We start from the raw sequence: 25,064 nt of genomic DNA on the forward strand, positions 1-25,064 counted from the left end.
CACCCACCCACCCTACCTTTCTAGGGCCCGTAGTTTTCCTCCTCAACGGGCTTTGCAGCTAGTAATCTTATAAACCTTGATCATGTCACCCCTCAGCCTTTGTTTCTCCAAGCTAAAGAGCCCCAAGCACTTTAACCTTTCTTCATAGGGAAAGTGCTCCAACCCTTTTATCATTCTAGTTGACCTTTTCTGCACTTTTTCCAAAGCTCTATAATATACTTTTTAAGGTGTGGTGACCAGAACTGTACACAGTATTCCAAATGAGGTTGCACCATTGATTTATATAGGGGCATTATGATATTGGCTGATCTGTTTTCAATCCCTTCCTAATAATCCCCAGCATAGCATTGGTCTTTTTTATTGCAGTTGCACACTGTCTCGACATTTTCATTGAGTTATCTACTATGACTCCAAGATCTCTCTGTTGGTCAGTCTCTGCCACTTTGGACCCCATCAATGTGTATTTATAGATAGGATTTTTGGCTCCAAAGTGCATCACTTTGCACTTGGCCACATTGAACCCCATTTGCCATGTTGACGCCCACCTGCCCATCCTCGATAGATCCCTCCCTGGTTGTCACCACCCTGAACAACTTTGTATCATCCGCAAATTTAGCCACTTCACTACTTACTTCCAACTCCAAATCATTAATGAACAAGTTAAAAAACATCGGACCAAGTACTGATCCCTGTAGTACCCCACTGCTTACCACCCTCCACTGAGCAAATTTCCCATTTATACTCACTTTCTGTTTTCTCTTAATTAGCCATTTTTGATCCCAATTTTTGATCCACAGAAGGACGCCCTTTTATCCCGTGATTTTTGAGCTTACTTAGGAGCCTTTGATGAGGAACTTTATCAAAAGCTTTCTGGAAGTCAAGGTAAACAATATCTATTGGGTCCCCCTTATCCACATGTTTGTTCACCCCCTCCAAGAACACTAACAGGTTAGTGAGACAAGATCTTTCCTTACAGAACCCATGCTGAGTCTGCCTCAATAGTTTTTGTTCATCAGTGTGCTTACTAATTCTTTCCTTAATGTTTCCACCAATTTACACAGTATCGACATCAGACTGACTGGCCTGTAATTTCCCGGATCTCCTCTGGAACCCTTTTTAAAGATGGAAGTGACATTAGCTACCTTCCAGTTCTCAGAAAAAAAAAGAAAAAGAAAAAAAAACTTTCCAGTTCTCAGGAATGGAGGCAGATTTTAATGAAAGATTACATATTTTAGTCAGGAGATCCACAAGTTCCCATTTGAGTTCTTTCAGAAGTCTTTCAGAACTCTTATCTACTTTGAGTAGATAGATCAGAGGGTGTATCATAGTTGCATACAAGGCCCAGGGGTTAGAACTGCCCAAAGGGATTACAGCACTTTCTTTACGGGGCACGGCTACATCTGCAGCTTTCCAAACGTTCCTGTCTTTGGAGACAATCTGCAAGGCCGCCACCTGGAAATCAGTGCATTCATTCACTAGACACTATCAGGTAGATAAGCTGGCCTCGGCTGAGGCAACTTTTGGCCGCAGAGTACTGCAACACACCGTGTAGCCTAGGAAGTTGAACTCCCCCCCCCCCCACGGGCATACTGCTTTTTTTGTTCCAAGAGTGAAGGACTGCCCCACTCCTAGGACCACCGAAGAGTGAAAGATTTGTCTTCACTTACTGTGAAACTTCCTTCTCAGTTGTCCAGGAATGGGGCAGTATTACCCACCCTATTTTGGGGTGTGTGTGGCTCCTGGCGGTCTTTGGGGGTGTTGAAGCTGCGGGACTTGATTCAAGTTTCCTCTGAGGCATTTTAGTAAGAAAAAGAGAGAGAGAGAGAGAGAGAGAGAGAGAGAGAGAGAGAGAGAGAGAGGCAGGATTGTTCTAATTTGGATGACTTGGCATGCAGTTGTAATGCCAGCTTTCCTGGAAGTTTCATCTCACTATTGTTTGGAGAAGTGTTTCTGGCCTTTTCTTAGTGTGGTGATGGGGGATTTACAGCTTGGAGAAGAATGGGGTAGTCCAAGGGGACAGGCCCCTCCCCCTCATGGATTGATTCACATGAAACCAACACTCTTCTGGAGGAGGAGCCTAATTCCCAAGAGTGAAGGACTGCCCCACTCCTGGACCACTGAGAAGGAAGACAAATCTTCCATTCTCATCAAAATTTAGATGGTATGCCTTTTATTTGATTATTGCTTACTTCCTCCCCAGCACAAGGTAATTTTACCCAGTTTTGCTTCTGTTGGCTGTTTACCATAAGAATCACCAGCTGAAATTAATTTCTTCTTTTGTCAGTACATTGACGACTACATTATTCTGTCTGCTTTCAGTCTTCTAAGGGATCTGTGTGCCTTTTCTGGTGTATGGTAGCATTTTGATCAACTGCTTCCATTTTTGGTGTCTTCCTCCCAGAAGCCTAAGTGTGCAACCTGACCCCAACACCATTAAAATCTGCATACCTGCTCAGCGTTTCACACGGGATATGTATGAGGCAAAAATTTAGGATCATGACCTAATCCCCCCTTTCTAAATGCAGGCAGCCTGATGAAGAATTCATAGTTGTGTGTCATTTTAGTTCCTCCTAACAAAAGTATTATGTAGCTTTTGTTTTGAATTAATGTGACTACCTGCAGCCACTTGGCATTTAGTAGAAACATCAGTATTTAGAAACTTACCTGCTTTAGAAAAATATAAATGAAATTTAAATTTCATTTAAAACATTAATATAAGTATTTTAATTGTCTCTATAAAGCTAGCATTTATGTTTAATTTAGGGTACAAAACTAATTCTGCACATTTCCTTTGTATTAACATACTGTTCCTATAATCATCCTATTTGATTACATCATTTGTTGAAAATAACAATTTTGAGCTGTCTGACATGTGAGTGATAATTTATGACAGTAAGTTCTTTATATTACTGGTATCCAAGCGTGTGTTTCTGTGGAATCTATTCTGGAGCACATCTCTATATGTTTCATTAAATTTTCACCTGCAAAGGTACAGAGGCTCAGAAAAAGGCAGAAATGTTTTCCTACTTTTACAAATTCTGTATCTGCTTTTCTAGAAATAGATAGAAACAACAAATAATTTGTGTCCTCAGTGACTTAATATTGCTATATATATTTTTTGTTTTAATCAGCCTCAGTAAATCTTCTGCCAATACAGCAGTTGAGTAATCTATACCAGGGTCCCCTTTGGGCACTTCTGGAACTTAGAGAACAGGTAGTAGCTGCTCTAGGGGCAGTGCTGATCTCAAAAATGGCTGCCAAGGAAAGTGGAACCAAACCCTCTCACTGGTAGTCTTCAAGCAGCGGTTGGACAAACACTTGTCAGGGATGCTTTAGGCTGATCCTGCGTTGAGCAGGGGGTTGGACTAGATGGCCTGTATGACCCCTTCAAACCAGTCTTCCCATTAAACTGTGCCAGCATGTGCTCGCTCACAAATTCCCAGCGTACAGATCTGCAGCTTAATACAGGGTGACAAAACTCTCCTCGTCCTCCCAATGGAGATTAGGGCCCTGCGGGATTTCATGCAATTCGACAGGGCCTGTAAAATGGAGCTGTTCCAGCAGGCCTTTGGCTGAGGTGGCAGACGTCTGTACACTTTGGCCTCCCTTGTCTATACTACCCGGGTGAACTGCCCTTTGTAAAGATCACTATGGCATCTGCTGAGTGGGTCCTTATTTTTGTCAACATAGGCACAGTATCAGGGGCACGCTTGATTACTAGAAATTGAGATTTTTGCCATCAGTTGTTGATTTTAGAAATTTTAACTTTTTAATGATTTTGTATTTGTTGGATTTTTTATGATGTCTGTATTTTAACTGTTGTGACCCACCCTGAGCCCACTTGTGGGGAGGGTGAGATATAAATCCAAATAAATAAATAAATAAATAATCATGCATTTGATTTTTCCACCTAAATGGTGAACTTTACAATTATCTCTCTGTTGAAATTCCTTTAGTTAGTTTTAACCTGTCAAGATCATCCTAAATCTTGATTCTGTCTTCTACCATATTTGCTACCCCTCCCAATTTAGTATCATCTGCAAATTTAATGAACATCTCCTCTATTCCTTCATCCAAGTCATTTAAAAAGATATTGAACAACACAGGTCCCAGAACAGATCCCTGAAGCACTCCACTTGACACTCCTCTCCAAGAAGATGAGGAATCATTAACAAGCACTCTTTGAGTACCATCTGTCAATTAGTTGCAAATCCACCTAACAGCTGTAGGATCAATCTGGGTGGGTGCCCCCCATCAAGTATTCAGTTCATTGGTTTCCATGTAAACTTTTCATGTTAACTCCCATAAATTTTATAGGGTATATAATGATTAGTGTTTTGAATTATCCTTTAATGAGGGTAATTTTCTCTGACATTCCAGGGTGGTGCTGCTGAATATGTTTCTGAAGAATTCCCAGCATGGGAATCTGGATCCGCCTTTCAAATCCAGTTATGGCAGCTTCCTTTTTTATACCATGAAAACGCATTTGCAGAATAGATAGAATTAACACACATTGTTCCAGCTTTTCCCTGTATTCTTTATTTGTTCTGATCTAGCTACCTTTGAAGTAGTTCTTAGAGCTAATATAGAGAACTCCTTTGCACCTTTTGCACATATGATACCTGAACCCAACTTGCCTCTCCACTCCAGGACCTGGTTCCTCTGTACAAATGGGACACAATGGCTTGGATCCATTTCAGGCTAGTATGGCTCAGGGAGGCAGGCAAATCATACTCTGCAAGAGGAAATCATTGCATCCATGGAAACACTAGTTAGAAGCCACTCCTGTTACCTGTGTGGAAATAGTCAAATATGAGTCATCCCTATAACTTGGGGGTTTTTTGTTCAGGAACATGCATTTATGGACCAGAAGACAGGAGGGCCTGGTGGGACTTGGTCCATGGGGTCGCAAAGAGTCGGACTCGACTGTGCGACTGAACAACAAAAAACACTGTAGCCAGTGTGTGCTGATAAGATTGGCCTGGGTGTAGATGAGGTTTGGTGAGGACAGGTGGGCACAATTTCTCTGTCTCTTGGGCATATGAAACAAAGTATGGCAAGAGCTATTAAGGATAAGATATAATTCAGGAGATGTATTGCAGTGGCATATCAGTGCTGCTGCAGTTTTGGATTCTGTACACTGTGTTTTTAAAAATTAACATTTACTTCTCTGTTTATTAAAATATTTATATCTGATCTTTACTTGTGGCTCAAGATGGCTTACCAATCATAATTTAAAATATCACAATTTAAAACCAAAGTAAAAGAAGCCCACATAGTGCAAGCTTTGAGCAGAGTAACTGACATGTTTGTAAGCAGACCCCCCCAAAAGGATTTTTTTGATAATTTTGAGAAATGGCTGAAGCATATATAATATAGATTAACAAACCAGAATATGGAACAGTTGTCTACTCTTAATGCTAGCAATTCTGGGCCCAGTTAATTTAAACACATACATAACAATACTGCCCTTATTCCATCTACTTAAGAGTTCAAGACTCCTTAAAAACCTTATGAATTTATCCTGTTTCTAGTTTTACTTTCCACTCAGTAGACGCTTATCTCATCATCTCTGTGAATATTCATAGCCTGAGGATGCTCATCTGCTTTCCACAAACAGAATCTTCCTTGTTAGTTGTGTTTCATATAAGTAGTATAATTTGTTGAGTATGCAGGGGGAGGTTCATCAGCCTGGGAGACAAAACTGAGTAGTTTTCACTCCTACCAAAGATAAGAATAATCATGGAGCCATATGCTTTAAGACTAACTTGCAAGCTCATTCCTTTGGGTTTTTTTAGGTGGTGTTTTTTAGTTTTCTGTGTTCCTGCTCCTTACTTCTGTTGTGCATCATAAGCACATAGTATATTTACAAAGGCCCCTGCCACACGGCAGGGAAAACACGAGGCGAAGTGCGGCTTTTAAAACCCGCGCCAAAAAAGAAATGCCGTGGCGGGATCCCACGGATCCCGTTAGCTGCGCGCCGTTTCTCCCCGGCATGATCAGATGCCGGGGAGGAAGAGGCGAGGGGGAGGCTGCCGAGTTCGGCCGGGGGCCGGGATGTGCCAGCATAAGGACGCGCCAGCCGATCCCACAGCCAGCTTGAGGCGCTTCAGTCGGAAGAACCACCCAGGTTAGGTGGTTCTTTTTGGTGCGGGTTTTCGGCCGGGAGAGATGGATTAGAGACGGGCAGGCAACGATTCCCAGATGTTGCTGTGGGATCGTGCCCGTTTGATCCGCCCCCGTTCTGTCTCGCTCCCGGACCAAAACCCCTCGTATGAACGGGGCCAAAGTAAGGCAAACTCTTTTGCATCCCAAGAAGATAAGAGAATCAGAAAAAACAGTAGAACCTTTTAATATATATAAACTGCAGAAGTGGCTGTATTCTAATAGAGGCATTAAATACATTGATCAAAATTGTAATGGCAAAATGCTGTAGCATGAGTGCTGTTTTAAGGCAGTTTTTAAAAATACATTCCAGAATCATATTTGTAAGACATAGTGTAGAAGGGAAGCAAGATCTACTAAGTGATTTTTCCTCAGGTTCCCTGTGTAAAATAGTACTTTATTCTGTTGATGTTGGTACTGATGGATCATCAGTTACTACAGTTTATTCAGCCATGAAATAATGCTGATGGTAATTAAAAAATCCAGATAAGCATTTCCCAGAAGTGTTAATTTTTGGCTATTTATTTATTATTTAATATGTTGTCGAAGGCTTTCACGGCTGGAGTTCATTAGTTGCTGTAGATTTTCCGGGATGTGTGGCCGTGGTCTTGGCATTGTAGAACCTGACGTTTCGCCAGTAACTGGCCTCCTCAGAGGTATACACACAGAAAGAGGGAATACTCTCTGTCTTTTTAAAAAAAATTATTTATTTAATGTATGTATTTATTTTATTTATTATTTACTTTCTTTATACCCCACTTACCTCTCCAGTGGAGACCTAAAGTAGCTTGCATTTTTCTCTTCTCCATTTTATCCTTTTGGCAGCTCTGTGTGGTGGTCCAAGGTCATCCAGTAAGCATCCATGGCAGAATGTGAATGCAAACTTGAGTCTCCCGGATCCTAGCCCAGCACTCTTAAGCGCTACACCACACTAGTTAGGTTACTAGGATATATTATTACTTCTGTTGCTTAAAGTGCTTTTTTTAATGCATTGCTGCTGTTAGAAGTTCGTGGTATACCTAGTCACAAAAGCACTCTTTACAGCAGTTAATAATATTTGAAGTAGGCCAGTTTTGAAAAGAACTGGACTAAAAAGGGGGAGGGGTAGTATGACGCTAGGAAAAAAACACTAAATCACAGCAGTTTTCCCATCATTCCCCTTGTTTAGTTTTGTGTCCTAAAATCCTCTTTTCCTATACGTCAGCAGCTGTAATATATTTCACCAGGAGCCCTAAGGCCAAGGGAGCAGTCAGGGCTGTAGTTCAACTCTCGTGGCTCGCTTCCAGTAGGAGCTGGATACTGATATGGTCTGCATAGGATCTCTTCTTTTTGCCCAGAGCCTGTCAGGGCAATAATCTTCCAATGGATATTCCCCCCTCCCCCCCAAAAAATATTGGATGTAAAAACATTTAAATGTACACAAAGGAAAGTAATCACGTCTTAACTGTCCATCTGATTCTCATAGGGTCAAGAAGGAAGGGACTTGTCCTGTGATTATCAAACTGAGTGTGTTCTCCGAACAACTTATTTTCCTTCCTCCAGCTTTTCATAGGCAAGCAAAGAAACTCTTTAGAATGTGATGCTATGTGTTTGTCACTTTTTTCCAGCTATTAACCTGCTCTGCAGGAATTCAACTTCTAGTTTGCTTTTGTAAATATATGTATTATGGAAACTTACACTTTTGTGATTTGATGTGCATTTAGTCTGCAGTGTATGTGACTGAACAAAGAAAAAATTCTTAATTGTTTTGTTTTGTTACTTTAAACTTGTAAAATGATAAAATGTTTTCTGCTCTTGTACTTGCAGTTATGTAAGAAGGCATATGATTTAAAGGGAACATCCTCACTTCTGGGTGAGCTTGCTGGCTACTCAGAGTTCATGGTATGCGGCAGTGCTTGCAAAAGCCATTTAAGGCTTTTACAAAACTGCACGCCTGTGAACTCCGAAGTGGCCGGTTAGCTCACCTGGAAGGTGACATTCCCTTTAAATGGCTTTTGCAAAGCAGCACCATGTACCAATGAACTCTGAGCAGCTGGCAAGCTCACCCCAAGCTCAGAGTTCACTGGCGCATAATGCAGCTTGGGGATCGATTTTCCATTATACCCTATGGGGACAGTTCCCATAGGGTATAATGGAAAATCAATATTGGGATTCGGAAATATTGGGAAAACTGATATTTTTCAGGTTTGGTATACCCGAACCAAGGAGCTGCAGTGGCTCAAGTGGTTAAGACACTGAACTGCAGGCTGTGGAAGGTCAGTAGTTCAGCAGTTCGAGACCCGAGTTGCCGCATGATGGAGTGAGCTCCCATCTCTAGTTCCAGTTCCTGCCAACCTAGCAGTTCGAAAGCAAGAAATTGCAAGTAGATAAATAGGTACCACTTCGGTGGGAAGGTAACAGCGTTCCGTGTGCCTTGGTGTTTAGACATGCCGGCCACATGACCACGGAAACGTCTTCAGACAGCGCTGGCTCTTTGTTTGGCTTTGAAACTGAGATGAGCACCGCAACCCTAGAGTCGGACTTGACTGGCTTTCGAGCAAGGGAACCTTTACCTTTACCTTTTTATACCAGAATGAGAAGAATACTGATTTTTTTTTTTTTTTGTTAGTTTGTTCCCCACCCCTAAAGTCAATCATGACTTCCAGGCACACGCATGCGCGCACATACACACACACAGAAAATAGCCACCAAAATAAAAATAAAAATTATGGGGATATAGGGGTCTAGCTTCCATTGCAAAATATGTTTGAATATACAAGGATTTGTACACAACCTTTGCAGTCTTCTCCACTGCTTGGCATAAATCCTCACATCTCCCTTTTGTTCCTGGAAGTGTACAGTGATGTGAGGCATGTGAACATATTTACTTCTTCAGGAAATTTGAATTAACTGAAGTTACTTAAGAATTAAACTTGCCTTTCCCTGTTCCATGGTAAGCATCAACTAATTCTTAAGTAACTAGAATTCACTGTAAAGTGTTATTTATTCAGGGACTTGGCAAAGAGTATTGTGGAATTGGAGTAAATTTTTTAAAATTATCAAATGCATATTAAAATATATTTGAGATACACTTAAACTTTCCAAACTAATAAAAATCTGAATCTCTTTGCTGTGATGGTTGCTATGATGGTTGATCTTGCTGTGTTAAAAAGAGAGCGGTTATATAAGGATAGACTTTCAGCCTTAGTTTTCCCTCTATTTTGTGTTGTATAATTTGCCAAGACTCCAGAATAACTTCATCTTAATTATCTTCTTGAATCTGTTTGCATGAGTGACCCACTATCTTACTTCAGATCTCAGAAGAAATTACCATTCTGTTTTATTTTCTCTTGTTTCTTGCTTTTCAGAGCATCTTGTTGTACATTGTTTTATCTGATTAAAGGCATTTAGAGCTATGAAGGACACAACATTCTATAATTATATTACTTCATTTTCATCCTCTCATCTCTTTGTATGAAATCCCCATTGTGTGCAAACAGCCTGTCATTCTTTGACAGTGTTTAAGAAAACCAAGGGTTTTATTGGCAGTAGAAGTATTCAAGACTTCTAAAAAGTTTTTTTATGGGTGACCATCCCCAACCTCCCCCACACACACATTCAGCAGCCCACAAATAGAACTCAGACTTTCAAGTATGAGCAAGCTTTAGATATAAGACATTGGGGAGCATATTGGAGGGTGAGGGCTGAACTGCTGCCTTGTCCTGACTCACCTTTCTCCCCATTTTGAGACTTCTGTGCATTCATGTTCAGCAACTGTAGCCAAATTCTGATGGCTAAGATGGGAAGGCTTGCTGGCTCCTCCCCTACCCAAACTGTGGCCCCTTTCTTCCTTTACTCTTTGGAGAGCAATAACAGTTATTTCTGCCATCATGGCCAGTATCCCACCTGGAGAATTCCTTTGCCACTTAGGTTGAGCGTAGTAGCTTTTACTGGAGTCTTCTCTCTGCAGCTATAATACTTTTTTTTGGTGAAAATTACTCATTTCAGAATCAGATTTATTGTAGAATAAGTATCTTGAAACACATTTGTGGGGGGCATATTTATGCTTCTTATTTCTTGCTCCCAATATGCTCCCAAGTCAGACAGGAATTTTTTTTCTAAAATGTAAACGATAAGGCCTAGTGAGTTATGGAAATTCATATACTATACAATCAATACAGGAAAAGAAATTAAGCTTACTCGTTAGCAAAACTGACTGGAATAGCCGCCTCATCTCATTTATACTCAAGAGAACAAACCTTTCAAACATTTTCATCTTTCTACTCAGTGGTCATCACAGTGACTAACCAATTTAATGATATTTTAAAACATAAGACATTTAAACACTCTCCAAAAATTGCTGGAGAGGGTCAGATAAGCAGGTATTTTGACATATAGTCCATGGAGCTGTCCATATATTTTTTGAATAAATAATGTCACACTTTCGGGGGGGGCAATACTAGAGCTGCCATAAAAACTTTTAACAGCTCATATATGCTGGGCAGCAGTGTGGCATTTCTGCCAGGGAACTTTGTGTTGACAAGCATGCTGTAAACCAATGCATCCACAACATGGTGCCCATGAGCACCATGGTGCCCACCAACACCTTTCTTGGTGCCCGCTAAGTGCTTTTAGAAAATGGGTGGGGCCAGGTGAGACTTGACCAGCACAACTTCTGATTGGCCACTGGAAGTTTGATTGCCTCTCTAGCAGCTGCCACCACAGCACAAGAATCTTCAATTTGTGACTGAAATTAAGCCATGACAGCCTTTTTGTGGCAGGCATTCTTTGGTTGTGCCCATCACATTGTCAGAATTCAACAAATGTGTACAGGATCAAAGGTTGGGGAACCCTACTCTAAAGATACATGGATTAGAACTGAGGTTTGAGGCAACTAGAGCACTTCTGAAATAGAAATCATTCTGCTGGTAATTCTCCCCCCCCCCCCATCCATCCAGAAACTGAAAACCACCTCTTTTTTTAGAATTATGAAATTCCATTTCTTTATCTTTCATATGACATGACATGATGCTGCCTTATACGGAATCAGATCCTTGGTCCATCAGTACTGTCTACTCAGACTGGTCGTGGCTCCCCAGGGTCTCAGGTGGAGGCCTTTCTCATCACCGTCTTCCTGATCCTTTTCACTGGAGATGCCAGGGATTGAACCTGGGATTTTCTGCATGCCGCACAGATGCTCTACCACTGAGCCACAACCCTTCCCCTCCCTTCACTTCAGGGCTGTAACTACATTCAGTTAATACAAAAAGCAAGATAGCAATGAGCGTTTGTAATAATATTTTTTCTCCAGATAAAATGTTTTCTATAAACCAAATGTAGCTGTTTTTGAATGATTAGGCATATTTGTCTAATAATTGCAAATAATTCTAAAGAGGGTGATGACTTACCTTTCTTCTGTTGTCTGTGCCCTCTTCTCATGAACTGTTCTTGCACTGTGCTCCTCTATTTTTCCCATCTCACATGAAAAAGGTTATTTCTACCTACAAGTTCCAAACCAGCAAGGGTAGAAGCAGTCCTTTTTGTGTTCTGGGCTGGACTGGATGTTTTCCTCTTGTTTATAGCAGCAAGGAGAAAAGGAGACCTCTGCTTGCTAAAATGGTATTGAGTGTTTCTTCCCTTGTTGAATCCTGCCCAGTAAAATAAGAAGCTACAGACTTGACTAGACAAGATTTGAGAGATCCATGATTGAATCTCCCAATATCTTTCATTTCATAGCTTTAGGAGAAGAGATGCTTTGGCTTGGCACTTTGATACTTAGGGATTAAACCCCCCGCCCCTGGTCATTTCCTGTTTCAAAATCCCTTCCCTCCCAGCTGCTATAGCCCCAGTAGGGAAATCTTTAAAATGCAGGTTTTCTTTTGACTTCCCCTATAGGGGCTAACAGCACTTTGTGGGGAGATTTCTAGGGGGGAGTTCATCACACAGTCAAATCAACTCTTCTCTTTCATCCCCCCCTCCCCAATCTAAATATCTGAACATAGATTTCCAGCATCTCCCATAGTTGTACCTCAGTGAACCAATGCTCCAGAGACAGTGTGGCTGAAGTAAGAGGGCAAAGTACATAGTGGACTGAGAAATAGGAACTGCAGGGAAAGCTAGACAGATAAGATGAAGGGGAAAGGGAGTTGTGACAGGGGTGTGTGGAAGAAATTTCACACAGGGTCTAGGGGCAAGAGAGGCCAGATGTTGGCAGGGAGTAAGAAGAATGCAGGGTTCCTAGCCAAGAATCAGAGCAATTGAAAGAGAGGGGACAGAGTAGGCATAGGACTGGAATGCAGGGCCTAAAGAAAGATGAATGGTGAAGGAATGGAAGACAAGACAAAGAGAAATGGAGGCACTGTGATGAGAAAAACAGCACCAATGTAATTCTTCTGACTGTGCACATTCTTAAAGCTGTAGATGGTTTCTGAGCCTTCTAAGTGAGGAGAATAATGCTGGGGAGAATAGAAGGTGACTTTGATTTCAACTAAGTAATCCACACTTTGATTGAAGGTCTCTGATTTTTTTAAATAACTGTGGCGAAACAGGGACCCACCCTCAGCCCTGGGAGACTGAGCAGCCATTCTGTGGCTCGCAAGCCCCTGTTTTTGCCTTCCCACCCTTCTTGGTGGGGCTATTTCCCTTCGTTACATGCTGCCATCACTCACTGAATGGACACGGGCCTTCGTAGAGGGACAGTGAGCCCCCTCTGGCTAATTTCCCAACCTTGGGAAGTTGATACCACAATCTCTGGCCTCCCTTTTGCTTCTGGTAATGTGCCGAGCGGGGAGGACTTAGTGGTCAAGGCACACCAGGACTTAAACTCAAAAAAGGTTTATTTGAACTATATACGTATTAGGCACAGAACTTAAACACATGCACATCAACACAACCTGGGCGCAGAAAATAAACAGGATTTAAAATGCCATTCCTCTGTCCCCTACACACACCCTCTCTATCTCTGGAGGTTGTGGGCCTCAGGATGGGATTTATTTTCCCCCTCCTGTTGTTGTGGAGAAATCCCAGCCCTCCTTGGGACCAAAGCTCCCTCTAAGCTATGGAATCCTGTGAGCAAAAAGTCTACTTTGTGAGCTAACAGCACTAAAATTGTGAGCCAGTGATTTGGCTACTGCACAAATTAGTTTGCTCTGGAGCCACCCTTCCTGAGCTAAGATAAAAATGTGTGAGCCGGGGGCTAAGAAACTGTGAGCTGGCTCACACTAACTCAGCTTAGAGGGAACACTGCTCGGGACTGGTCACTTGTACTGTTACCCTCCTGGCTGTCCACCATGGTTTATAGTGGCCTGGATGCCCTGGAGTCTGAGGTAACAGGAGCCCCACCTATACGCTCCCTTGAAGCTGCCATCCAAGCTGAGCCGAAGGCCAGACTAGGCTGAGACTGAACTCCTCCCTCAGGAGCCAAAGCCTTTATGTGCCTGGCTCCACCCCTGGGGTGTGTCCATATTTTCCCACTCTTTTCCCTAAAGCTTCTGGGAACTGTAGGCAGGGAGGTATGGCAGCTCCATTGTTCCCTATGGAGTACCTCCCCCCTCCTAAGGACTACCAGGCTGGCATACATTTTAAAATACACTGCTGCCTCTGCCTGGCAGCCATTTCGTTATAATAACTGTTGTAACCATTGCTCATTCCTGATAAGACTTTATACCACCAGTGTTATACAAGCAAGAACAATTTTATCTACATATACTTTAAGTGCTCTTGTTGTATCCAAATTCTGTCTGATTTAGGTGACAGTGGGTTAGTGCTGCTGTGTAGAACAACCCGTGTAACTGTCAAGGTACTAAGCCTTTTTGTTTGGATTTCTCTGCCTCAGTATTCCTATGCCTGTGTTAACTTGAACGTATAAAGCATTCAGCATAGTTGGGCAGTTCTCTGCCAGCAGCAAAAAAGAATTAATTCCCTAGGAAATAGTTGTTGTAGGAAATACATCTAGTGAAAAAATTGGGCCATCACTTTCTGATATATATATTTAGCAATTGTTAGGAGCAGCTGGATCTTAGTGTGCTAGTAATTTGGAATGAGTGACTGTATTCAGCCACACAGGGAAATCAACACTTAAGGGCACTTAAATGTTCTTAATTGGTTTCTTCCAATTCCCCAAACCTACTGCAGCTGCTTGAAATTTTATTCCTGGGGGTCAGTGGATCCTGAGGAACAGCATAGTGTGGCTCTTGAGAGGAGAATTGGCAGAAATCACTGCCCTGCTCTTAACTGAGGTTCCTTTAGGATTTTGGAATGAAATTGGATACAGACCAGTGTTTCATTCATGTTTCGCCACTCTATGTCTCCTGTCTTTTCCTTAGGTTGCCAGCAATGTTCTCTTTAAGCTGTGGAGTTTTGTGAGCAAAAATTCTTTTTTGTGAGCTACTGGCATTTAAGTTGTGAGCGAGCCATTTGGCTGCTGCATAAATGAGTTTGCTCTGGAGCCATCCCTTCTGAGCAAAGAAAAAAAATGTGTGAGCCAGAGGCTAAAAAACTGTGAGCTAGCTCACACTAACTCAGCTTAGAGGGAACACTGCTTGCCAGGTCCTTCCTAGTCCCCAATGGGGGACTTTGGGGGATGTTTCTGGAGGGGGTGGGGATGTTCCCAATGTGATGACATCACACAAAAGTGACATCATCATGTTGGAGACCAACACCCTGCCCCGTGCGCCTGTTCTTCAAGCAGCAAATTCGCCACTTTGAGTTTAGGTGTCCCCCCCACTTTTTGCCCAAAGCATTTAAAGGGTCCCTTTAAATGCTTTGGTCAAGAAGTGGGGGGAGGCACTTGAACGCCAAACAGCTAATTTGCTGTTTGGACTTCAGGCATGCAGCTGGCAGCCACCGCTCTCTCTCTCTCCTCCTGCAAGATTTAAAGGCCCCTCCAGCTAGTCAGTGGGCCTCATGTTCCTGCCAATCACCTGGAGGGCCCTTTAAATCTCACAGGAGGGAAAGGAGAAGGGTTGCCCCTGTTGGGGTGGGGCGTAGGGACGGGGCTTCCCTTGCCAGCTAGCTAGCAGCAGGCAGGAGACCGCCAAATCAGGGGATCCCCCACCTCCACCTGGGGACTGGCATCCCTACTTTTCCTTTATTTGCAAGACCACTTCCCTGTCCTGGCCGACCAATATGCTCATCTTATCATATCTTTTTCCACCATGCTGCTCTGCTGTCTTCATGTGTTAAAGATTGCTGGGGATTCTTGTCCTGTAATTTCTGACCAGCCAGCCTAGGATGAAGCTGTACCTGGAGATGGCTCCATCTGCAATCTTAATAAACTTTCCCTTAAAGAAGATCCTCCTAAAAAGGCCCAAGTAAAATATATAAACAGGAATGACTCAGCTACTAGTTGCACCTACTTAGCCATACTTATTTTGGATTTACTTATCACTGTCTACTTTAGTTAATTTCAGAATTACCTTATTAGTGCACAGTGCAAATAGTAGCCTTGTGTACATTAAATCTGTACAGCTGCCATACTTTGCTATTGAGTTGCAGGAGAAATTAGTGACCCTTCTCTGCAGGCATCCTTTGGATGCCATTAACTGAACTTCTGGCAGCTCCTAAAAGGAAAGTGTTCCCTGTTAAAACAAACTAGGAGTGATATTCCCATCATTGTTTAATTTGTCACAGCTATGCAGTTTTTGTATGAGTGAGCTTCATGGTTTTTTACCCCCTGGGTAGTGAATAGGAGGAACTAATTAAAAACCCTGGAAAGCTGGATCAAGAACATAAGTACAGTAATGCAGCTTAAATATAGCTAAGTGATGTCTCAACCTGTTTTATTTTGCTAATAGTACAATACTTAGTTAAATACATGAATACTTGGCTACGTCTTCTCCCATCCTGCGCCTCTTTTAGCAGTCTATGCAGTCAGAGTCTTATAATTACATCTGAAGTTAAGTAAGTTACAACTTTTCTGGAAGACTTGATTCGTTCACAGATATTGCAAAACCCATATACCTCCTCAAAAGAATTTTATGTTTTATTTTTATCGGCTGGTTTTACAAATATATTTTGAGTATATAAAATTACTCTTCTCTGAAAGCATTAATTAGAAAGCAGGGACGTTATGTTGCCTAATTTAAAAATCCTTTAATACATTTCCGAATGATAAAGAAAAGAGTTACTTATAGCATGTATGGAACACTGCTTACAAATTCAAACTTCTTTTAACATATGTTCATTAATAGTGATATTTTTGTGATCATTCTTTGAACTGTATATTAAATCTTAAATAGTGGCTGAAACCATTTTAAAAGCATGTAATGAATAAGTGATCTGACGAGGCCTGGCGTGATCTGGTCCATGAGGTCGCGAAGAGTCGGACTCGACTGTGCGACTGAACAACAACAATGAATAAGTATATAAGTCTTGATCAGATTTCCATTCAGGGTTATAGTCTTACTAGTTGGAAACTTTAACATACTTACAAGGCAATGAGTATGGGCTCATTTTTTTCCCCAGGCAAAAACTTCTTCTGCCAAATGAAAATGTTCCAGTAATTTTGAATACCTACTTTAGCCAAAAGGTCTTTCTCAAAGAACCAAAAGAATTGAGTAGGCCACGTTTCGAGGAGTTATTGCTTACTAAAAGGAACATATATCTGGCCCAGATATTCAGTTTATCTGATCCAAAAGAAAGTCAACCTCAAGCATCTGCTGTTAATCAGGTAAAGCTTGGTTTTTTTCATTTTTAACACCTTGTACCATGTTGATGAATTAAATGTTCAGAAACAGCAAGAATGTTCATATGAAGAAGAGATTGGATTTCTACCCTGTCCTTCACTACCCGAAGGAGTCTCAGAGCAGTTTACAATCCCTTGCCCTCCCCACAACAGACACCCTGTGAGGTAGGTGGGGATGAGAGAGCTCTCTTGAGAACTGCCCTTAAGAGAACAGCTCTGAAAGAACTTATGACTGACCCAAGGTCACACCCGCAGCTGTGTGTGGAGGAGTGGGGAATCAAGCCTGGTTCTCCCAGATTACAGTCCGTGCTCCTAACCACTACACCAAAATGGCTCTCTGTTTGTGAGTCCATCTGTCCGATATATTGGAAAGTGAAGTGATTTCAGATGCCAAATGACATTCGTAGGCAATGATAATAACAAATGTGATTGGATTAGGTGTGATATGCAGAGAGGTAGTAGGCGTGGAGAAATCAGCATTGGTAATGAGACAGGAAACCTAGGTCTCAATTCAGTCCAGGTGGATGCATTATCTTGAGCTTCAATATCAGTTGCAATTTGATTTCTCCATACCTACAACCTCTCTGCATATCACACGTAATCCATTCACACTTGCTATTGCCATTTGCCTGCTAATGTAATTTGGCATCTGAAATTACTCCACTTCCCAATATGTAGGATAGATGGATTCCCATTCTAGCTGTTTCCGAAGAAGTGAGCAGTGGCTCACGAAAGCTCATACCCTACCACAATTTTTTTAGCCTTTAAGGTGCTACTGGACTTTTCTACTGATAATGTGAAAATATGGCTAATATTTTAAATAAATAAAATAAAACAGATAAGGCTGATAGTTGATTCTCCTGCATACTGCGTCATCTTGGACAGAATGTGGACCTATTGGTGTGAGGGTTTTTAGGATTCTGTGAATAGCCTTTTTAGTTTCATGTTAAACCATCCTCATTGCAGCCCAAAGTACTTCAGTCATCAAAATGAACTGGGTCAAAAATCATGCATATTTATTGGTTCCAAGGAGACTCATGTGTTTCTTAAATTTTGGGATAGCGCATCCGCTGTAGTACAAGGCAGAGGCATCTTGTAAACAAGGGAAGAAGCTTCCCTTTGAATTCCATAGTAACCCAGTTTCTGGTAAAAATAGAATTTAGGCTTAAAATTCCAACTTTAAAATCCATGAACATAAACTAGTGGAGGTTTGAATGTGGCCGATGGTGCTTTTGTTATTCTAGGATCAGATCAATGGCAATGTCCAGAGAGGTAACATTTCTATGTGTTTTGAAGTCAGAATAGGTTGTGTGTATCCCCCCAGCCCCGGAAATGACATGAAAGTTTTGAGGAAGATAGGAGGGAAAACATTACTACAATTGATTATTTACGTTTCTAAACAAAAGGAAATGTTATTTAGAGCTAGAAACAGGCCTTTCTACTGTCAGCACTATCCAGAAGTAATACAAAATGCACAACACCTGTTTAACAGAGGTGGCAGTATTGTCTGGTTTAGTTTCTTCCTAGTTGGAAGGCAGGGTCAGTCTTTTACCTCACCATGGGAAAGGGCTCCCTATCTGGCCAGAGTAGCCCTGTCTTTTGGCTAAAGAACAGTTTTTGCAGAGCCAGGGCTCTATAGAGCACTGTATTCATTTCCTTGGGAGCTTTTTAAAAAGAAAAATCATGTCAATACCTGCTGAACTTCTGCAGATAGAGGCAAGGCCTGACCCATGCCTATAATTATGTGGTTATGGTTTCATTTTTACCCCAATTACCCAGTTTCTGGTTGGGGCTAGAGGTTCCTGAATGGTCAGTGTTGTTTAGAGAATGCAAAAAAGGTTCTCCCATGGTGAGAAGATTATCTCTGTTTTCCTGTCAGAAACTGATACCAGCCTGGATGTAGAGACTGGCCTCTGTAATCCTAGAATTAATTTGGGGTAAGTAATAGTTTCTCTTGTTTTTGTAGTCTGCACAATGATTTGATTTATGGCTTTGTTTTTGCCAGGTTTCCTGTCCCAATATGAAGGCTTTCAAGGCTACACACACTCATAGCAACAGTGAGCCCAAACTATCCCCCTTTGCAGTTACTTCCTTGAGTGACTCTCTTCTTGATGTTGTGGAGACACAAGGAAGAATGGGAGGAAGAGGAATACAGGTGCATGTGGTTGTTCAAAGAGTGTATTATCTGTTTGCTAAAGAAGGGTTTGGATGCCACCGTCAAGGAAATGACCCTACCCAAAGCACAGCATCGTTGCTAAATTCAGATCTGCAAAATGTTAGGTAAGTAGCAGTAATTGACCCAGTATGATCTCTGTAGCACTGAGGGAAGTAGCAGAGTAAAGAAGTGAGCTAGTATGATTAAATGGTGTTGATTTTTTTCCATAGCCAGAATAATCCTGCCCTTGTGCTCAAAATGGGATGCTATTGCAAGAAGTACTAAAGAAAAGCAAAGTGACGTGCTCAGCACTGAAATCCATATTAGGAATCTTTCATGAGTTTGGGGATTTGCTTCACGGGGTTAAGTAGCACAAAGTAGTAGAAATGTTCCCAGGGCTGTTTCTGTTTGAGAAAATGACCTGGAGGGAAGGAATAAACTTGCACGCCCCCCCTTTGCTGTGATCCCAAACCAACTTTGGGCACCAGATGTCTGTTGTTTAAAAAAAAAAAAGTTTGGTAGCTCTGGACACAGAACTCTCAGCACTATGTGGTACATTTGGCCCTAAAACTCTTGGATCCTGGCAACAAATTCTTCATTGTATTCCTTTACTTTTTAAAAGCAGCATAATGCTTTATTCCAGGACTGCAATGTAGCTGCTTTTCCTCTTCTTGTTCCTGTACTTAAGGAGAAGGGAGTTGAAGAGGGATGGGAGTTTCTTAAAAGCGAAATACTGAAGGCACAATTGCAAATGACTCCTATGAGAAGGGAAAATGAGAGGAACCTAAAGAAGCCAAGGTGGCTCCATAAACAACTTTCTGAATTCTTGAGAAATAAAAAAGACTCATTTAGAAAGTAGAAGGAAGGCCTTATAACCAAGGATGAATATAAACCAATGCTTGTAGAGAGAGAGTTAGGAAAGCTAAAGTTCAGTATGAACTTAGACTAGCGTGGAATGCTAAAAACAAAAAAAGGGTTCTTTTCTTATGTTTAGAGTAAGAAAAAGAGCAAGGACATGTTAGGCCCATTGTAGGGACAGGAAAGTGAAATTGTAACAGGTGATGAAGAGAGGGCAGAACTGCTCAGTTCCTACTTTTCCTCAGTCTTCTCTTGCGAGGGGAACGATGCTCAACATGGCAAAAACTAGAACACATGATGAGGAAAGGGAGTTGCAGCCTAGGATCAGTGTAGGGGTAGTGCATAAACACCTAGTTTCTTTAAATGAAACTATGTCCTCAGGGCCAGATGAACTGCATCCAAGGGTACTAAAAGAACTTGCAGATGTAACTGCTGAGCCTCTGTCCATTATTTTTGAGAATTCTTGGAGAACAGGTGAGTCTCCAGAAGACTTGAGGTGGGCAAATGTTGTCCCCATCTTCAAGAAGGGAAAAGGAGGATCCGGGTAGCTACTGACCTGTCAGGTTGATTACTAAACCTGGGAAAGTTATAAAACAAATCTTCAAACAGACAGTCCTTGAGCATTTAGAAAGGACAACTATGATTACTAAGAGTCAGCATGGGTTTCTCAAGAACAAGTCATGTCAGACTAACCTTATCTCTTTTTTTGAGAAAGTTACTTACTACCTTGCTGGATCAGGGGAATGCTGTAGATGTAGTTTATCTTGATTTCACTAAGGCTTTTGATAAGGTTCTACATAATATTCTTGTTGACAAATTGGTAAAATGAGGTTTGGATCCTATGACTCTTAGGTAGATGTGTAACTGGTTGACAGATCACACCCAAAGAGTGCTTGTGAATGGTTCCTCATCCTCTTGGAGAGGAATGACAATTGGAATGCCTCAAGGATCCATCTTGGGACCTGTTTTGTTCAACATCTTTATAGAGGGAATGCTTATTCAATTTGCAGATTATACTAAATTGGGATGGGTAGTAAATACGGAAGAAGACAGAGTCAGGATACAGGATGATCTTGACAGGCTAAAACAAAATGAATTTCAATGGGGATAAATGCAAAGTTCTGCATTTAAGTAGGAAAAATTAAATGTGTAATTATAGGATAGGGGAGACTTGTCTTTTCAGTAGTAGGTGCGAAAAGGATCTAGGGGTCTTAGTAGACCATACACTGAAAATGAGTCAGCGTTGTGATTCTGGTCTGTATCAACAGAAATATGGTGCCCAGATCAAGCAAAGTGATGGTATTGCTTTACTCTGCTCTGGTTAGACCTCACCGAGAGTATTGTGTTCAGTTTTGGGCACCACAATTTAAGAAGGATATAGACAAGCTGGAACATGTCCAAAGGAGGACAGAAATATAGTGTCCAGATCAAGCGAAGTGATGGTATTGCTTTACTCTGCTCTGGTTAGACCTCACCGAGAGTATTGTGTTCCATTTTGGGCACCACAATTTAAGAAGGATATAGACAAGCTGGAACGTGTCCAGAGGAGGACAATGAAGATGGTGAGGCATCTGGAGACCAAGTCCTATGAGGAAAGGTTGAAGGAGCTCGGTATGTTTAGCCTGGAGAGGAGATGACTGAGAGGTGATATGATAACCATCTTCAAGTACTTGAAGGACTGTCATATAGAGGATGGTGTAGAGTTGTTTTCTGTTGCTCCAGAAGGTTGGACTGGAACCAATGGGTTGAAATTAAATCCAAAGAGTTTTCGGCTAAACAGTAGGAAGAACATCCTGACAGAGCAGCTCCTCAGTGGAACAGGCTTCCTTGGGAGGTGGTGGGCTCTCCTTTGGAGGTTTTTAAACAGAGGCTAGATGGCCACCTGACAGCAGTGCTGATTCTGTGAACTTAGGCAGATCATGAGAGTGAAGGCAGGAAGGGTTGCATCAGTGGTCAGTTCTTGTGGCCCTTCTTACATGCCCATGGAAATGCTGATCACCACTTTGAGGTCAGAAAGCAATTTTTCTCCAGGCCAATTTGGCTGGAGATCCTGGAGCTTTTCTGTCATCTTCTGGGCATGAAACAGCGGTCACGGGGGCTGTGAGGGGGGTGGAATTTGTGAATTTCCTGCATTGTGCAGGGGGTTGGACTAGATGACCCTGGAGGTCACTTCCAACTCTATGATTCTCTCCTTCTCCTGAGGTCAGATAGCAATGGACTGAATTTCTGTTTACCAAGAGAAATTGGATGAAGCATTCTGTTTAAAGTGTCATTTTAACATTGTTCTAATTGTATTATATTAATTGATATAAACTGCCCTTAGCCTGTTTACAGGGACGGCAGTATATAATCAAATAAATAAATAAATTTATAAATTTCACAAGTGCTTTAAGAGGAGGAGCCTGTTGGCCCTGGTAAGTTGTAGCTAAACAGTAAGCCCCAAAAGATGCAAGATATTTCAGTGGAAATCTTGATATGGAACTGTACGTTATTCCTGCTACATTGAGCAACTCTTATCCTGATGAGCTTTCTTGGCTCTGCATTTCAGTATTCTTGGGATCAATGTATAATTTGTGTTTTAAATATTTGTTTGCTATGAATGTATTGGTTGAATTCAGGAAAAAAGAATAATTGGTATAGTTTATTGCTGCTAGAATTGTTAAGCAGAGTGGATGAATAAATATAATTTATTTAATATGTATCCTGACGGCTGTGGGCAGGTTGCAACATTTTCTTAACTCAGCAACAAATTAAGTACAGTATTTTGGAATATAACTGTATTTAAGACAGATTTACAGAACATGATGTGAAAACATTTGGGATCAAAGAGCCAAATACAAGGGTGCAGTTGTTTTAAAACAAACAATTAACAATTATTCACAGGTTTTACCAACTGCTTTAATCCAATCTCAGCTATACTTATCACTCAGTTACTTATGCATCTAGACTCCAATTAACCCTTCCAGGCAACTACCCCCCCCCCCCATGTAATGGTTGGGGACGTCTGGAAGTCTGTTTCAGTGTATTTGAAGAAGTGTTTGTGCAGAGGAAAGCTTATACCCAGTTAAACTTTGTTGGTCTTAAAGGTGCCACTGGACTCAAACTTTATTCTGTTGCTTCAGAACAACACAGCTACCCACCTGAAATTAACTTTTATGTTCCCCATGTCTTCCCAACTCCTTTATTCTGTGTGTTATAAATTTGTAAACACATTTTTCTATTTTAAAATCTGCCTTCTTCCTATAATATTTTAATCTCCCCTCGAAATATTAATAGGATCTCAACCTTACACTGCACAGTTTCTTGGGGATGACTCTGTTGACCTTGGAAGGGTTTTCATCTAAGAAATCATACATAGGATCAGGCAACGTAGTTCAGTGACATTTTCCCCAAAAAATTGCCAACTGTCATTTTATTGCGGGGTGTGTGTGTGTGTTTCAGATTGTATCCGTTATTTTTTAATGTATTTCCCTATATGAAATTGCCTGGGGGTGGGCATAGTTGTGCTTTGTTCCAGTATTTTTGTTCTGTTCACTATCAGTTAAGCATGATAAACAATGTTTATCCCATCTTTCTTTCATCATAAACCTCAAGATGCCATATATAGGATTCATTGGCCTTCTTAGCTAGGTACTGACAAAGCCAGACTTTAGCTTCAGCAAGGCTGCTGTATCCTGACTGCTTTTGCCATACTCTGAGACAGTATCTTTTAATAGTAATTCCCTTACGTATCGGCCATTTCCAGCTCTCCCATTGGCTGTGTTGTGCGCTCCATCAGCCATCGGCCCATCAACCGCCACTCAAGAGTAACCGCATGCTATTGGCTGGGTGCTGGGTCCGCTCTTCTTCCCCACCCACTGCCACCTCAGCCACTGTTCCCTGTCAGAATAACTGCCAAATGGTTGTCTCTCCTGGCAAAGACACTTCTGCTTGGCTCCTGTGGGACTAACTTTATTTTCAGTGGCAGTTGCTAAGCAACCAAGCTTGGTTCTGTCAGTAAAAAGGCAAAGGAATGAAGCCCTTTCCATTGCGGCCAGTCCTGACTAGGGTAGCCAGCTCCAGGTTGGGGAATTCTTGGAGATTTAAGGAATGGAGCCTGGAGACAGTGACGCTTGAGGAGGGGTGGGACCTCAGACAGGTACCATTGTTGCCAATATCTAGGTGAGGGCTGGAGTTCACTCAGAATTACAGCTGCTTTCCAGGAGGGAGGGGGGAGGATATGGGAAGCTGAAAATAGAGGGGCAGATAACGGCAGGTTGATGGTTTGCTGGGTTGAAAATTCCTGGAGATTTGAGGGGTGGAGCCTGGAGAGGGTGATGTTTGAGGAGAGGTGGGACCTCAGACAGGTACAGTGCTGTAGATTTCACCTTCCAAACCAGCCTTTTCCTCCTGGGGAACCATTGTTGCCAATATCTAGGTGAGGGCTGGAGATTACTCAGAATTACAGCTGCTCTCTAGGAGGGAGCTGGAGGAGATGGAAAGCTGAAGTCAGAGGGGCAGATAAAGGTAGGTTGATGGTTGGCTGGGAGGGAGATAAGGTTGCCAAGTCCAGGTTGGAAATTCCTGGAGATTTGAGGGGTGGAGCTTGGAGAGGGTGGGGTTTGAAGAGAGTTGGGACCTCAGACAGGTACAATGCCATAGACTCCACCCTCCAAAACAGCCATATCCTCCTGTGGAACCATTGTGGCCAATCTCCAGGGCAGGGCTTGAGATCACTCAAAATTACAACTGCTCTTCAGGTAGCAGGGATCAGTACCTCTGGAGAAAATGGTGGACTCTGTATCATTATACCCTGCTGAGGTCACCACAGCAAATTGATACTGAGTGTGCAAGGCCAGGGCACTCTTTCAGAGCCTCTTTCTAGAGTCCATCATATTTATTCCCACAACGGGCATAATTCCTAGTCACTTCATAAAATGGCTAGGACCTGGTCTGTCCTGGAAAAACTAAGACCTGAGGTAGATGTTGGCAGACTGGATTTAGTGTTTTCAGCTGTCTGGATCATACCAAAAGGGGATAGTCAAGAAAGTATGACTCAGGGAAAGAATGTTGCCACCAACAAGGTCAGATGGTGCTGAAGAGACACAAATTGTCCTGGAGGGACTGCAGTGGAAATTGATCTTTCTGATTGGTCTGTGCAGGGTAGTGGCTGAGCTCCCCTAAGGGAGAGGCATGCCTGTTTAAGGTGGCCTGGGTAACTGTCATTATAGTCACAAGCTGAGA

At 42.0% G+C, this 25,064-nt stretch overlaps 1 protein-coding gene across 1 annotated transcript in view; it reads left to right on the forward strand.

Moving 5' to 3' along the window:
• The window catches only part of SPIDR (scaffolding protein involved in DNA repair), a 179,968-nt gene that overhangs the window by 66,800 nt on the left and 88,104 nt on the right, over positions 1–25,064 (forward strand). The window contains exons 5-6 of the mRNA XM_015425441.1: positions 16,609–16,813; positions 18,834–19,108. Coding sequence (XP_015280927.1) covers positions 16,609–16,813; positions 18,834–19,108 — 480 coding nt within the window. The remainder of the gene's footprint in view (positions 1–16,608; positions 16,814–18,833; positions 19,109–25,064) is intronic.

This window comes from Gekko japonicus, unplaced genomic scaffold (genome assembly GCF_001447785.1).
Source record: "Gekko japonicus isolate JY-2015 unplaced genomic scaffold, Gekko_japonicus_V1.1 scaffold337, whole genome shotgun sequence".
Taxonomy (NCBI): Eukaryota; Metazoa; Chordata; class Lepidosauria; order Squamata; family Gekkonidae; genus Gekko; species Gekko japonicus.